This window comes from Amblyomma maculatum, chromosome 11 (genome assembly GCF_055883805.1).
Source record: "Amblyomma maculatum isolate TAMU_Amacu chromosome 11, ASM5588380v1, whole genome shotgun sequence".
Classification (NCBI taxonomy): domain Eukaryota; kingdom Metazoa; phylum Arthropoda; class Arachnida; order Ixodida; family Ixodidae; genus Amblyomma; species Amblyomma maculatum.
Window position 1 is genome coordinate 36,842,468 of NC_139354.1, and position 16,852 is coordinate 36,859,319.

At 45.8% G+C, this 16,852-nt stretch overlaps 1 protein-coding gene across 1 annotated transcript in view; it reads right to left on the reverse strand.

Moving 5' to 3' along the window:
• The window catches only part of LOC146173514 (phospholipid-transporting ATPase ABCA3-like), a 109,870-nt gene that overhangs the window by 53,044 nt on the left and 39,974 nt on the right, over nucleotides 1-16,852 (reverse strand). Inside the window, exons 10-14 of the mRNA XM_084585212.1 lie at nucleotides 15,309-15,463; nucleotides 11,358-11,513; nucleotides 7,617-7,827; nucleotides 4,090-4,342; nucleotides 994-1,046 (exon numbers count right to left, since the gene is read on the reverse strand). Of these exons, the coding sequence (XP_084441338.1) occupies nucleotides 994-1,046; nucleotides 4,090-4,342; nucleotides 7,617-7,827; nucleotides 11,358-11,513; nucleotides 15,309-15,463 (828 nt within the window). The remainder of the gene's footprint in view (nucleotides 1-993; nucleotides 1,047-4,089; nucleotides 4,343-7,616; nucleotides 7,828-11,357; nucleotides 11,514-15,308; nucleotides 15,464-16,852) is intronic.

The following is a 16,852-nucleotide window of genomic DNA, read 5'->3' on the forward strand; positions in this document are numbered from 1 at the left end:
TATCACTTTTAGCAGTGACGGAGCTCTGCGTAACTGCACACATGCGGATCACCACTGCGCCCAAACCGGTAGAAAACAAACGCGCAGTGCCAGCTGACCCGAAGCATCTCTTCCAAGTTCCTCTTCTCGTGCAACACTGCGCATTGATTCGTGACCCGAGTTAGACGCAGTCGCGGTCTGCAGTTGTATGGCCAGGCGGATTCGTGTTCCCGCTAAGTGTGATTGATCCTGTAATTAATGTCCGTATATCTACACAATCCACTCGCAGAGAATGCGACGACACCTCCCTCGTCGTTTTTAAAAAGAAATGTGCACAAAGTGAAAAGAAACGCTTGATTGTACTGAATTCTTCGGAAGTACGCTCAGAACGAGCTCCCGTTCTTAAGTTGCGGCACATGCAGGCTTACTCCAGCTGGATCCTCGTTGGGCACTACCATGAATGGCCTCCTACAGAAGTGACGTACACACACGAGACAACAGCCATGCTCGAATATTGTCTGTTCCAGGTTGATGCCAGGAAGAGACAAATCCGGCTTTCTGGACGGCGCGTTTCTGGAAAAGGCGCGACTGTGTATACCACGTATGAACGCGGCTGGCATCAACAACCTCTTTGTGGTGGTGACTGCAACACTCGATAGGGGCTGCAGAGTGGCCCAACCCGGTCTTTTAACTGTGAGACGCAGTATCAGTGGACATGCGACGGAGCTCTTTGGTGTAGAGCTATCCTCCGAGGAGGGTCAACCAACCAACGTGAACACGGGCCCAGTCGTCACACAAGCATAATGCGGGTCAAGCCTCACCAATGAAAGAGCTGAACATCAGTGGTTCATTCTGGCGGCGCTACTGGCCACAAAACGCATGTCACCAGTAGCAGTGCCATCAGAGCAGCTTTGTTCTGTAGTGGCAAAGAGCGCTGGAAAGACTTGTGCTGCGTGGTTAATGATGTCAGTAGTTTTCCCTTCGTTCCGTTGCGCGCTAGTTGTGGAGACTTACCATCCACACTTTGCTCACGTTGTTTTCCTCCAGGTGCCCAGTCCATGTTGATTCTAAACAAGGAAAAAACAAAAGGCGGGGTGGGGGAGTTATGCTCCGTCTTAAGGGAAAAATGGGATAATTTATGGTTCCCGCTCACCGGATCCTTGTTCGCGCACATGAAATTTATAGTTTAATGACTAGTTTCTTAAACTAATCTATGCCGTTATTATTCCACACATACTCATTAGCATGCAGTCGTAAGATGTCACATACGCCACACAAACATGCTTACATGACCTACGTAGTAAAGAAAATCGCACTTTTTTTTGTCAGTACCCCACCCCACCCTCCAGAAAAGGTGCATCGAAGTGATGATGTACCTTTTAATGAGTGCAGCAAGTATCACTGTACCCGTTAATACTGTCAATCAAAGCTTCAATGCTCTTTTTCAGGAGGGTGTGAATTATAGACACGGAAATGCACCTTTAAGGATGCGATTTTGTTTAGACTTGCAATATGTATGCGGCGAGATCAAAGGGTTCATCTGCCAGCTCACTCTTGAATCTCAAAACGGAAGCACCACTTAGCAGCTCCTGTCATGCCATGTAGTATTTTGATGTCATGCAAACCACCCATAAATCTTGTACTCCGCCTATTACCTGCCTGAGCCATGTCCGAAAAGTTTTCAACCGTATTAAGCCTGATTTTAAGCAGAATGGGGCGTTCAACGAAACCGCATTAATAAAGTAACGGCCCAGCATGTCAGTTTAGTGCTACGATCATCCTCAATACGAGATTCATGCAGTAATATAGCCACTCTTCAGTAACTTCCTTATTACAAATCCGCGCCTTTCAAATTACTGTAATCACTGAACCAAAGCCTGTCTTCGAACTGTTAAATGTTACGCACTTACCTCACGATCTTATCTGCTGTTCATCCCGATTAGCTCCTTTAGAGGAAGTACTACCCAGAAAATTGAGCATGCTGTAAAGAATGGGGGCAGCCTTAAAGCGGTAAAGAAGAAATTGGGCATAGGCAAAAACCAGATGTATGCGATAAGGGACAAGGCGGGCAACGTCATCACTAATATGGACAAGATAGTCAAAGTAGCCGAGGAGTTCTATACAGATCTCTACAGTAGCCAAAGTAGTCAGGACCGTAATGAGATTGGTGGTAGGGAAAAACAGTCAGACGTTCCACCAGTGACGAAGGACGAGGTCAAGAAAGCACTAGAAACTATGAAAAGGGGGAAATCGGCTGGAGAGGATCAGATAACTACAGATTTGCTGAAGGACGGGGGGTGGGGGGGATATCGTGCTAGAAAAACTGGCCACCCTGTATACGCAGTGCCTGGTGTCATCGACGGTACCGGAAGCATGGAAGAATGCAAACATTATCCTCATTCACAAGAAAGGGGACTCTAAGGACCTTAAAAATTACAGACCAATCAGCTTACTGTCTGTTACGTATAAGGTATTTACTAAGGTAATCGCTAATAGAATCAGGACAACCTTAGACTGCAATCAAGCAAAGGATCAAGCAGGGTTTCGGAAACGGTACTCTACTATCGATCATATCCATACCATCAATCAGGTGATAGAAAAATGCTCGGAATATAACCAGCCCTTATACATAGCATTCATTGATTACGAAAAGCATTTGACTCAGTTGAAACCTCGGCGGTGATGCAGGCATTGAGAAATCAGGGGGTAGACGAGCCGTACGTAAACGTGCTGGAAGATATATATAGTGGCTGCACAGCAACCATAGTTCTATATAAAGAAAGCAGCAAAATTCCCATAAAGAAAGGTGTTAGGCAAGGAGACACAATCTCCCCAGTACTATTCACAGCTTGTTTAGAGGAAGTATTCAGAGACTTGGAATGGGAGCAGTTAGGGATAAGGGTAGATGGAGAATACCTCAGTAATCTGCGATTTGCTGATGACATTGCCTTGCTAAGCAACTCGGGAGATGAACTGCAAATAATGATTGATGACCTAGGCTGGAAAAGTAGGAAAGTAGGCTTGAAAATCAATATGCAGAAGACTAAGGTAATGTTCAACAGCCTCGGGAAGGAACAGGAGTTTACATTAGGTAGCGAAATTCTTGAAGTAGTAGGCGAATATATCTACTTAGGACAGGTAGTAACCGCAGATCCGAACCATGAAAAGGAAATAACAAGAAGAATAAAATTGGGATGGAGCGCATTTGGGAAGCACTCGCAGATTATGACTAGCAGTTTACCGGTATCGCTCAAGAGGAAAGTATACAACAGTTGCATCTTGCCTGTACTCACCTATGGGGCTGAAACGTGGAGGCTAACCAAGAGAGTTCTACTTAAGTTGAGGACAATCCAGAGGGTTATGGAACGAAAAATGGTAGGGGCAACATTAAGAGATAGAAAGCGTGCAGAGTGGGTCAGAGAAATAACTCAAGTTAACGACATTCTAGTGGAAATTAAGAAGAAATGGACATGGGCAGGACATGTAGTGCGAAGAGAGGATAACCGATGGTCGCTGAGGGTAACAAACTGGATTCCAAGGGAAGGAAAGCGTAGCAGGGGGCGGCAGAAAGTTAGGTGGGCGGATGAGATTAAGAAGTTCGCAGGGGTCAAGTGGATGCAGCTAGCACAGAACCGGGTTAAGTGGAGAAAAATGGGAGAGGCCTTTGCCCTGCAGTGGGTATAATCAGGCTGATGATGATGATGAATACCCAGCACAGGTCCCGCGGTTGAAAGCCCGAACGAGGAAGAAACGCATAGAGATTTCACATGAACATTGTATGTTTCAACTAGAAAGTTTATGTGAAATCTGTATGGGTTCCCTTTGCAGTCGTGTGGCTGATATTGGGCGGATGGTACTGCGTAATGACGCTACTCGTACTCACAGGATTCTGGCAAAAATTAGGTCAACACAAAACAGGAGTTTAAAAAGCAATGCTCAGCCGTGATTCCATAGTAGGCGAGCTCTTTTGACAGCATAAGCTAACTATTATATATAGTCATCGCTTCTGCGCTAGTTTTCTTAGGTCCTGCAAGCTGAAGAGCCGGGACCGAAACAGACGCCTGTGCACTTGAACAACCCGCGCTCGCACTAAGCATGTCCTCAACTCACTTGAGGTAAACGTCCTTCATTGATGCCACGGTGATGCCCATGTTAGCGATGCCCAACCTGTCGGCCGAGTTCTCCAGTGCCTCGAACATGGGCGGAAGCTGCTTATGATCCAGCGTGTGCAGAGCAATGACCGCTTCCTCCTGCTTGTCTTCATCCACTTCCGCCATGGGCGCTGTTTCCTTGACCAAGGCGTGGACTTCGCCCAGGTCGAACACGTTTGGAACCTTCACCATAGTTAGTTTGTAACCCACTCCTGCAATCAAAAGCGGGACATATTTCGACCAATCCGCAACCAACGCTCTACCAACGACTTTAAGAGGTTTAACGGGATAGCATTGAGGGCTGTGCTCTCTGAAAGATACGATTTTTTTCCGCGTAGTGAGCGACAGTTCTCGAGAATGGCTCTTGAAAGGAGTGACATGGCAGGGCACTTATTGAGCGTAGGGTTGCTTGATGTCACCAGACCATGTGACGTGGTGGAAGCTGCTATTTTGGGATGCTTTTTTGCGATGGGGATCGACACGTGGATTCTGGACCAGACGCATAATTCCTACGGCATGGTGGTTGAAGTGGGGCTTCTTATCTATATCTCGTGAGTATTAGTAGACAAAGGGGACGCAAGGTCGGGAACTGGTGATTGGGTGAATAGCGAAATGTATGTACGAACAAGGATCCGGAAGGTGACGGAGACGGGAGTCATTTATGCCATGGCGTCATATTATTAGGTATATATCCCCAATTTCTTTTTTGACCTAAAGAGAAGCAAGACTAAATTTAGTTACAGAGAAACTAATTCAGCTTATGAGGCTAGCATATGGTAAAAGCAGCGCAACAAGAAAGGAGACAAAATCCGCACGAACACATAATTACATTATGTGCTTGCATTGCGATAGATTAGAAGCTTTCAATGCCATTTTTTGTCGTGTTGTATGCCATTCCTTTATGGCTGTGTTTGAGGACCCCTACATGTCTGATTGCACACAGGAGCACCTGTTCGAGTCACCCATCTAGTGGTTGGATGTTTCCCTGAAGGTGTCTAGAGGTACACACACAAACAATAAAGATGCAACGAAACTTGCAGTTAATTGTCACATCTGCACTTGTGCTTTCTCTTCCTTCAGCCAATGGGCGAATTTTATGACAGGCGACAGTTTTTTCTGTCGCTAAGGCTCGTAATAATATGGTGTTGAAGCAAGACGAGCCTTAATTCGAAGCTCAAGTTGATTTTGTTTTGATTGTTTGTTTTTGTTGCGGCAGGAAATGAACGCCCCGCGGTTACCGTTTCTAGTTGGTTGTTCACCGTTAATAAAAACGGTACCATGGCGTACACCAGCGCAGTGGAAAGAAGTACGTGACTACCGCTGACTTCATGAACAGAGGCACGATTAATTTTGGTCCTGAATATACCAAGAACTTCTGTGCAGACTTTTAGGAAGAATTAATTTTTCGGATATCGTTTATCTGCACTATACCAATACAAAGGCAGATTCTCCTTCGGCAGGCTAATAGTTTTCGGCCTTTATTTTCAAAAACGCAACTCATTCATTTTCCGTAGCAGTCCTATTAACCTGCTGTGGGCAGAGGATAATCCTAAAAGTAAAATTCTTGTGTACAATGGAATCAAATTGCACTATTTCTATCAATATATGTTCAGTATTTGATAGTTGCCTCACATTTAAAATGTGTCCCAGAAAGTGTAATTGAGGTAGGACAAGCAAAAGAGCCCATTGTACTGCAACCTTGATCAGAAGAAAAATATTCAAATTTGTGCACATTCATTGTAAACACTAGCACAGAGGAATAGCATAGTAGGAAATGTCCTGTTGCTGTCTGTATTGTTGTCTATCTTAAATCTATACTGGCCGGCCCTTGTACACTGAGTTGTGGCACCATTTTACTGTTCTCCACCACGTATCTGTTTCAGTTTGTCCCTTTTTTTTCTTGATTGATGAAGACAGTACCCACTTCGAGTGACGGTGCTTCTAAATTCGTATGGTTTCTCAACATCAACATTTTAATTATTGCCTGATTATCATGAGCAATTAATTTCTTTTAATGACATTTGGAACTCTAGCAGCGCAACACAGCCTGCGAAAATATCTCCGCTTCATTAGGAGCGCACGAGGAACGACGTAGCTAGTGCGACCCACCGGTAACATCCCTCCCATACCTGTCCCAAGGCAATCGTGACTCTTCCTCCTGCCCAATTAGCAGCGTTCGAATTCAGCTAAGCCCTGTTATCTCGTCGCCCCCAGGCCAACCACAGGCACATATAGAAGAATAAAATTTGCATGGACAATACTAGCAGACAGCGCATTCATAAATGTTGGGGTGAATATGGACGTTTGCATGACGGCATGCTCAGTATGTGGAGCCGATGTGCAAGAGCTTTTTTCTTTTTCAATAGTTCCATAAATAGCAGCCTCAATAAAAACTAATCGAACGCTATATCGGGCACCAATAGCGGTACCACGCTTTATTACACAGAGCGTTGTACACAAAGTTCTGTTTTGTGTGTGTGTGGGGGGGGGGGGGGGGTGCAGCTTGCTCGATGCACAGTCCTCTAATTCCTGCTTAGGCTTACAGCGCTTACCTCGTGATTTCAGTCGACGCAATGCTGTAACTTGCGAGACCTGATTTCCGATAGGGGCACTCAATCTCACAACTACCCTTGCTTTCAGTTGTAGTGTAGTGATATAGAAGAGGAGGTATGCGTGCAGACTGCCTATGGGCGCTTTTTGTCTTTTAGTGCCAAAGAAAGTGATGACAATGTTGTCACCCATTATCGTATGTTTCCTTAGGCGTTACTTAATTCGTCCGTAGACAAAATGAACTGCAAATTGAGAGGGGGTTTTCTTCTCACCAATTCACCACCTGCAGGGATGGCAGGTCACAAGGATTCGGGCGGGTAGTTAAATATTTCATTTGAAAATTTGAGTTCAATTCGTCATTGATTCAACTGACTGACAATATGGTTTATTTATTTAATGTATTGAAGGTTTTGCAGCTTACGCTGTGCAGCGTCGTCCGATCTTAGTTCGAACACGGTCGCTCTCTTCAAAGCGCCATGCATCCGAACTGGCCGCTTATTGAAGCTAAGCGGCAGGCATGCGAAGTAGCACCTCCAGGTCATATGTGCCTACATCATGTTGCTTCGACATGTAGCCACATAGGGTGCAATGGCGCTTGAAGACAGCGAGCGTCTTCAGTTAAGAGTGGAGGACGGACCCTGTACAATCCACAGAATAATGCAGACCTGTATGGCGACATCAAGCCAGTGATAGATTTGGGAGTAAAATACCCCTTTAGTTCTAAAGCGGAAGTCTGCTAATATCTGTCACTAATTACTAGAGCGCCGCTTTCGGTCGCTCAACTGATAACCCGTAGGAAACTTGTCGCCAGCTACCGTTGCCGTTAGCCGAGACCTACGAAAAACGATTCTGCGCAAGCGGTAGCCTGGGATCGGACAATCAGCTTTTTGTTTCGGAGTGTACGGTCAACAGCTGTCGAGTGGGCTCTTCACGTACCACAGGCTTTCTTGAGGAATGCCGTGGATCCGCTGCTCACGACCGCTCCAGAAGACAAGATGATGATCTGGTCTCCGATGGCGTCGGCTTCGTCCATGTCATGGGTGGACAGCAGCACGGTTCGTTCCTTGGACACGTTCTGCATGACATCCCAGATGGTTCTACGCGTCTCGGGGTCCAAGCCCGTGGTCGGTTCGTCCAGTATCAAGATCTGTCGTAGACGGAGCACGGAAGCGTTTCAAGCAGGCACTATCTCATTGCTCTTCACAGTTATTTCCGGCTTGTACCTGTTTCAGCGTAGATAAAGGCTGCGCGTGCCATTAAAAGGTACTAGATTTATTTATTGTACTACGAATAAACAGTAGATCAAACTTCATCAGGCTAGGACGCCATGATGCACGGTATTACGTGACGTAATACAAGCACAGGCTGAAAGTCAACCATAAGCGGACGCCTCGGCCCTCACATTACACATGGTAAATTATATCATAGCGCGATCCGTTAGCGGAATGCGCCACTGCGCGTTCTACTGCGCATGCTCAGTTCGCTCTGACGGTGCCAGATGGCGCCGCATGCTGGAAAAGCGGCACGCAGGCCAGCATCGTCGGAACCAGACAGCGAATAAGCACTAGAGGCGCGCGACAGAGGTGAGGAATAGCGCTATGGTATCGCTAATAACGTTATAGGATTAAAAACCTCGTTTCACAGAAAATCCGGCGCCGACTTTGTTGTTATCGATGTCGTCGGCTAAAATAATAGACATGCTGCTCTGTAGACAGTAGTTGGCAGATGACATGGCGGGCACTGATTTATCAAGAAGTGTTTGAGAATGGTCCAATTGAAGCGTGATCATATGCAAGACGTGCGCTTCTCATACCGATGATTTATAAAAGACAACGCGAAGCGCGATCAAACGAAGTTAATTCAGTCCACTGGAAAAACAGAACTTGGTACGTGTCTTAAGCTTAACGATCAGAAGCAAATGGAAGCAGATGACTAATACGCAACTTCACTGAGCTGATAGCAAAATGTTTAAGTGAAAGAAAAATGAATACGAAAATAAAAGCAATTGAAAAATGTCAAATAGGTGTTTGTGAAGCTAGATAAGGAATTTCGCGGCATAATGAAGTTAAATCATCTTGCCTAACTGACCTAACTAATACACATGCATAGCTGGCTTTCATGTAATTCTTTTTTTCATATTTAGAAAGCATATAAAAATTTATTCGGGTGAATACGTTCAAGGTGGAGCCTATACGTAATGACATTTTATCTCAAATCATTCGGAAGGTCTCGATGACCTGGTGTCTTTATTTGGTTTTGCTTTTGCCAGAGTTACGGCCTTTTCAAACGAAGGATTGTAATCGTGTTTCAGAGTGTTATGACGAATCCTGGAACATGCAGGGAGTGGTACTTTCTGCTCTACTCTATGAGGCGTTCACTTAGGCCATGTCCAGTTTGCCTCAAGCAAAGCATGGGACATGAAAGAGTAATTTGTATGCACCTGTTGAGCTGGTGATGAAGGGGGGCTGCAGTGTGAAACATGGTTAACATCGCACCCCATTTCCTGAGCTGAATGTTCTAGCTGGTTATCCTTTTTATTACTTCATGGATTTCAATTTATTTTCTATGTAAATGCGGATGCTGCGATCTGTATTCGAGCAGGTTATCTAGCAATCGGCAACGCAAACCAACATAGTCACTATGTCATCCTGGTGGTTCGCTACCTTTGCTTAATACGGTACAGTTCTAGCCAACAGAAACCCACAAAGGTCACGAGGTTGCAGAGGTTGTAAATGTCTAGTTTAAGTAACGCACAAGCAGAATTACTATGCAGCGTTCGTAGAACTGACTACAAAGGCCCCTGACTTGCCTTCACACAACTACCGGCCACTTAATGCCAAACGTTGCCTGTATAGGAGACTTCGTGAAAGAGGCTAACTGCATGCAGTGGCAGTTTGCCGCTAATATTAAATGCTGTAGTCAGCCATCGTTTACTTGGCTTTCGCTTGGAACTTAGAGCAGCGCTATTATAGGGGCCAGTTTGTTCTGCATGTTGCTTCTCAGCGCGCTAGGACACATAAACAGTTGAACAAACGTGAAAACAGAAAGGACGAAAGAGCGCGAGTCAACAGAGGATGGATAAGCTGCATTTATCATCAAGACGTTGTCTAAGTACTCAAGAAAATGAGCTGCTGTAATACAAATGTAATAAATGAAATCTTCACATCGAATGTTTTCGAGGTGCAAAAACCTGTCTACTGGGGCGAAAAATCGCATTTTTCGGCTACCAGCAAGTGAAAAGCCTACGTTCTCAAGGAAAAAAAAAATGAAACAGATGCGTTACACTTGCTTCAGCCCGTGCAGTTCCTCAGTGCTACCTGGAGCGACAGGTGGCATCACCGTCTACGGGAGTTTCTTATAAAGCATTTCATCCACCGTGAGAACGCCGAGATGATGCGTCTTATAGTTGACTTGGCTAAGAGTTGTGCCGAAAAGCGGATTCAGCCTCCCAGTCGGTAGTGAAGCTGCGACGTTCGTCTCTGCGGCATATTAAAGGATTACAGTGCGTGTTCTACTTTCCGCACTGCAACTCCCAAGGTTATTCACTCGTGCGTTTGGCGTTGAGCCGTTGGAGCGGTAAGTGACGTCACTCCACGTGAACAGCTGCGAAGAGGTGCAGCGGCAGCCCTCGCTCGGAGGCTCTTCGCTCTGATACCACTTAACTAGGTGCGGAGTTTAACAAATGCTTCGCCGGTGTTTGTTGTTTGTTCAGTCTCGCCACGGAGAGATTCGTGCCGGTCAGAGTGTGCCATTGCATCGGCACAGCCGTCAGGCTGATGTGTACCATGCTCAACAGAGCTTACGTTGTAATAACTGGGTTTAACTGGAATCAACCTCCACAATTGTTTTTAAAACTGTTTTTTTTTTTTCGCTTTTATAATAATATTACCACCACGTTAAAAGTGTAACGTTATGTTCTTATGAAAACTGAGTTTTTCTGTAAGGTTGGCCCGAGAAGAGATGTACTGTCTTGGCTATATGCCCTCCAGTAGTCTCGCGAAGTGCTAAACATTCCCTTCCTCGAATGCCCGCGCCTCTCCGAGATTTATGAAGTGTATTGTCGCCAGCTTTCTCTCAAGGTACTATTAAGAAGCTATTTGGTTTCAACCTGTCCCTTTGCGAGATAGCTTCCTGCTCATGTACACGACATCTGTGAGGTGTGTCGGCGCGTTTTGAGTACAGCGGTACGTGAGAACTGACGCTTGTGATGCGCAGTACGGTCCACTATTAAAGGGAACATAAAAGCCCGTGGCTGTAGAGCTCGGAAAAGCTCTCCCGCAAGAGCCGGTGACAAACAATTGCACAAGGCGACTGTGCACTGACCACCGCTGACTGCTCTTCTGCAGCATTCATACAGTTCTGTCCATTCTCGCGAGTTGTCGGTGACAGCGCTTTGCGAAATGCGTAGACCATGCGACCGCACGTTCCCTTTAACAATGATCGATACGGTGTATCCTTTGTCAAGTCTAAAGCCCAGGGTGTTTGCTTCTAAACAATACCCAATGGGTCACAAGGCATTTCCATGTGCAACTCTCCCGAAAGTATGGTTTCGTTCGTGCCCTTTCCAATCGGTAGAACTTCCATGAATTTTAAAGCAACCCCACTAAATAGGTTAGAAGCAAACCCTCTGGGCTCTAAAATGTTTCACAACGGCTGCTGTACAATAAGAGCACTCACATCGGGTTTCGACGCGATAGTGATGGCTATGCTCAGCCTCCGCTTCATTCCTCCAGAGAGCTGGCCAGGCATGCTGTAGGCCTTATCTTCCATCTTCACGACGCACAGCGCACTCTTGATGGATTCATGCAGTTGTTTGGACGGGGCGCCTTTCAGCTGCACCGCGCCGAAATGGCATTTAGGGCCTGACGGCAGTTTCTGGAGATATCTTATTGGGAATAGGGCATGCGCGAAAAACACAGCACGAAATGTGGGAATCGCTAATGCATGTGTTCAGCAACATCTGACTACGCACAAAAACACACAAAATAACAGAGTTGACGTAAAAAAAGAAAAACACATAATCTGTGATTGAATAGATGGTAATGCGAATGAGCGCTAGTCAGCATGCAATAATAGAGAGTTTTAGCTTACCGTGATCCGCGATCCGCTACCGTGATCTGCCACCGCGCGTTCCATTGCGCATGCCCAGACCCCCCTTGACACTGATAGATGGCGCCACATACTGGATGTCGGCACACAGACCTACCGCGTCAGGACCAATCAGCTTGAGCGCCCCGCCCACGCGCGGTAGAGAGTCACGGTGGGGGATCACGGTAAGCTAAATCTCTCTAATGAGTAAGGGCGGAAATATGAAGCCCGCGCTAGATGCCCCTCTTTCATCGGTGACGATCACGTTAGCTTTCAACTATATTCGGCGATAGCTTATACAGCTATATTTCGGTCGAAAAGCCGTGGACGTAGTAGTAATAGTCGGCACCGCGTGTTGGAAATAATCGTGGGCTGCATGAAAACTTATATCATGGTAATTTTTGATTCTATTGACTGATAATTGGAGTTTCATAGGCGATGACGAATTAATAAAATCAATGTTTACTGGATGAATAAATGAAAATAAAGAAAAATGAAAATAGGCGGTTCAAAGCTGTCAAAATTTTCAGGAAGAAAAAGCAATGCTTGATAAAGCTAATTTAATATTGATTTCCGTTTTTGATTGATTATTAATTCAAAACAATTGAAAAATAAAATGCGTTTAAGGTGTCGAATTGCGCCGAATACAACGACATTGCTTGAATATGCTAAGTACCAGCGCAAAATATATTGAGAATGCGGTCAATGGTGTCAAACTACTCAGAATGGAAAGGCGATGTTTGATGATGCCATGTATCGGTGTATAAGAAATAAAATAAAAATAATAAAAACTTAAAAAGCGAGAGTTTCGATGTAGGCGAAACGAAAAGGCGTCCGTGGGCTGTGCGATATCAGCGCACGTTAAAGATCCCCAGGTGGTCGAGATTAGTCCAAAGCCCTCCCCTACGGCTCCTCTTTCTATTCACTTTCACTCCCACCTTCCTCCCTTCCCTTATGGCGCGGTTCAGGTGTCCACAGAGACAAGTGTGACAGATAGTGCGCCTTTCCCTTCCTGCGAACAAATTATTATTATTATTGTTATTAGTCTCCCTGTGTGTGAAACGCTATCGCTTCATGCCCTTAACGGTGGAGCTTGTCTCTAAAATTTTTATTTTCTATTTCGCGCGGAAAATTTACACAATTTAGTTTTTTTTCTACATATGCCACTCACAGCTGTCGCTAACATGACTAGCATTTGAGCCAGTCTTCAAATTAAAATAGGCTCAATTCATTGCCATGGCATAGAGTCGCAAGGCGGTGTGTTATTTCGTCGCTGTGATGTGGAGGATGATGACGACAATGGAGACTGGCCTGGTGCGAGCTGGGTTTTCTTGTATCCAAGACTGCAGGCTGTCACACTTACGGGCTTAATTTCATATATGGATGATGTGGTGTTCCTGATGGTCCGTTGATCCGGGGACACGTTGCAGGAAACGGATGGGACATACTTTTCTGGCGCTACGGGCATTATTGCTTGGGTCAAAAGCGCACTTTGCTTCCGCGAACACAGTCCGCGGCTTCCCCCATCAGTCGTAAGTCGGCAGTCAGTGTCACCCTTTTTCGCGCCCAAACACCCCTCTTTGGGTATATATTTTCAACATCCTGGGGACAACCATGTGGCCAATGGGAGGAAAAGAGCTTCTTGGAGCCAACCAGAATGACAAAGCAACATTTTAGATAGCCAATGCAACGTCGCCACCTCTGAGATTGGTCCCTCGCGAGCACCGCGTGCCTCCCACCAATCGTTCGCCCTTTCCCCCTGTGGATATGGCGCACAGATACCCTCTCAAAACCAGGAGCGAGACAAAACAAATTAATAAAGACACATGGACGCCACTTTCACCAGCAATGCATACACGTGCAAGGGCACACAGGGCAGCAAGATATACGAGGGTTGGCCGTAAGCAGAGCGGGAAAACTTTATTGCTACCACGCTCGTCAACACAATCGAGCGCCGTGTGCTGCGGCGATGTTTCCGTCAACTTTAGAACCGACAGTGCTGGATGGGCCTTACTGTTCTCCCGCGTCTGGGCCGGCTCGGCGAGAACGCCACGGGGATATTTATGTTCACTCGGGAGTCGACGGCGCCGTGCGCGCCTTTCCGCTCGAATACCACGAAGGCATCATCGCATTAGAAACGTCGCCCCCGGCTCACGCGAGCGAAGCCAGAAATACGAGACCCCTTGTGTGTAAACGTAGCGCTTCCCGAGTGAACGTCTGTTTTCGTGTTTTGTTTTGCTAGCTTGCGATTGCATCGGCGCCGTCCCATTGGTAATGCGCTGAGCAGGGAAGATGTAAACCTTCGCCCGTTATTGGTCTGAGCTGACAGGTTAAACGACGCCGCGGAGATGGTTTCGCCCTCCACAGTCTCCCTGTCGCCGGCACGCCTGGCTCGCGCGGATCAGTCCTTGAAGCTGAAACAACGTGTGCTACCCGTAAGACGACCCTGGATTTCTCACGCGGCTGCAACAGCGGTCAGCACACTCCTCCGGTCGCACATTTGCAAGCCCTTGAGTGGTACGAGCAGCAGGTGCGGCGTAAGTCGTTTTCCCCGAGAGTCAAAATTCCCGCGTCTGGCGCCGTGATGCCTGCTCTGTCTCAAGGTATGACCACCACCTCACCAGGTCTCAGCCCCGCGCTCCCGGTCAAAGACCTTTTCCTCACGTATCTCAAGTTCAACGGGCGCCCGGACGCGTCCTCATAAAAAAACCTGAGAACAAAGTTACCAATTACAAAGAAAAGACAAACAGAAGAAGGGAGTCGGCTATTTTATAGTGCTCCCCTCCTCCACAACGGCCCTTTTAAGAACCTTTTAAATTTAATGTGAAATTTTACTCGACTCAATCTTGTTCGTAAAATATACAACGCACCCGACAACGGAGGTCTTCTGCAAAATTATTTGGGGTGGTCAACTTGACCGATGCGGAGAATATGCAAGAGCAACCTCCCCCTCGAATTCCCTTACGCAGTAATGAGAAGCACATTCGCTACATTCGATATATCTCAGCATTTCGTTATATCCAAATTTCTGCTATATACAAGAAAAAACCTTTCCCATATAAGAAAAAACAGGCGATTTCCAAGTCTCCATCTTGCCACATCTATACCTCGACAGGTGGCTGGAGACTCCACCTGTCCGTTTGAAGACCTTAAGATGCACGTGTTGAAATTCGTATTCATGACTATGCTAATATGATTTTGCTTTCAGTGTAAGCCGCACGGCGCTCAGCTTTCTTATTCGTGGCTTTCTGACGCCTTCCATTTAAGATTTTAATAACGGCTGCTTGACAGACTCCCATCCCCACGCAGTGCGTGCACTAATAAAGACAATAAATTGCATAGCCCTGTCAGAATGAACAGCATTAACTAGACTTGCGCTAGGTAATGAGGTTAGCACGGTAATTCTGAATTTTGCGGTGTTTCCTCCAGGCATCACAAGGAGTTGCGCATTTCATTGCTTCATGCAAGGTGCTGTCGCGTTAGGGCAGTGCATAGATTCACATACGGCAAACTTGTGTTGCAGGCAAATGGCGTGTTTACCGATCCAAAGTATAACATGTTCTCGATGACCGTCAAGTCCGGGAAGAATACGTCGTCCTGCTGACAGAAGCTGACCTTCTTGCGCACCTCGTCTGCCTGAGCGGCCACGTCCAGGCCGCACACGTGGACCGTACCACTGGTCGGGGCCAGCTTGCCTGCAAGGCAAGGCCAGTGCCAGACGCAAAGGAGACATTTTTCGGCGGTTTAAGGAGGTTGATCCTAGTCCAACGTGTGAAGGCACTCGTTTGGTGTTGTTTATATTGGCGAAGGCTCGCTATCCATTTTAGAGAAGTCTGAAGTCACCCGCCTAATAACGCGAGCTTAAGCGGTAAAACCACGGGGCACACACGCAACCCTTGACGTCATACACAGGTTCTCGAAGCATCCACAACTACGACAAACTGATCGGAATGCAACCATCCCTTATACATATTCATCGATTACGAGAAACCATTTGACGAAGTCTAAGTCTTAGTGGTCATTCAGGCATTTCGAAACCATGGTGACAATGAGATATTTCTGAGAGAAAAAAAAAAAAATATATATATATATATATATATATATATATATATATATATTATGATGATAAAATTGATAGCAAGAGACAAAAGGAAAGATGTTGCGAGAGGCTCTCGTGCCATCTGCGAAGCCGTTTTAAGCAGGCCAGCGCTACGCTCATATATATATAAATATATATATATATATATATATATATATATATATATATATATATATATATATATATATATATATATATATATATATATATATATATATATATATAAGACGAGGGTTTGACGTCGGAGCGCTGACCAGGTCAGAAGGCAGGGAGCCAAGCTGGTCAACGACTGCGCAGACGGCACGAGAGCTTCTCGCAATGTCTTTCCTTTGTCTTTTGCTATCCACTTCATCACCATCATCATCATAATCACATATATATATATATATATATATATATATATACATAAACTAATGAAATTCCAATAAGGAAGGTGTTACGCAAGCAGACAGTATCTCCGATGTACTAGTCGCTTGCTTAGGGGAAGGGATCTGAAATGGGGAAAGTTCGGGATAAGGGTTGATTGAGAATGCCTCAGTAATCTAAGATTCGCTGATGATATTGCCTTGCTAAGTAACTCAGGGTGCGAATCACAAAGAATGATTGATGGCCTTGACAAGAAACGAAACAAGGTGGATCTAAAATTGATACGGATGAAAATGACTAAGATAAGGTGACAGCCTCGAAGAGCAGTTCTAAAGGAACAGCAGTTCACAATAGGTAGCGAAGCACTGGAAATGGCAGGCGAATGTGTCTACTCAAGACAGGTAGTAACCACTAGTCACGACCATGAAAGGAAAAAACTAGGAGAATAAGTTTGATGGAACGCATTGAGCAAGTACTCGCTGGCTATGACTAGCAGCTAACCGGTATCGCTGTTACTATCTCTTCGGTCATGAAAATTTTATATCTATAACCCCTTCCGAAAAGCGAGAAATGTATCACTCTTCGCTGGTGCCAAGTACTGCAACACATGAAGAAGGGC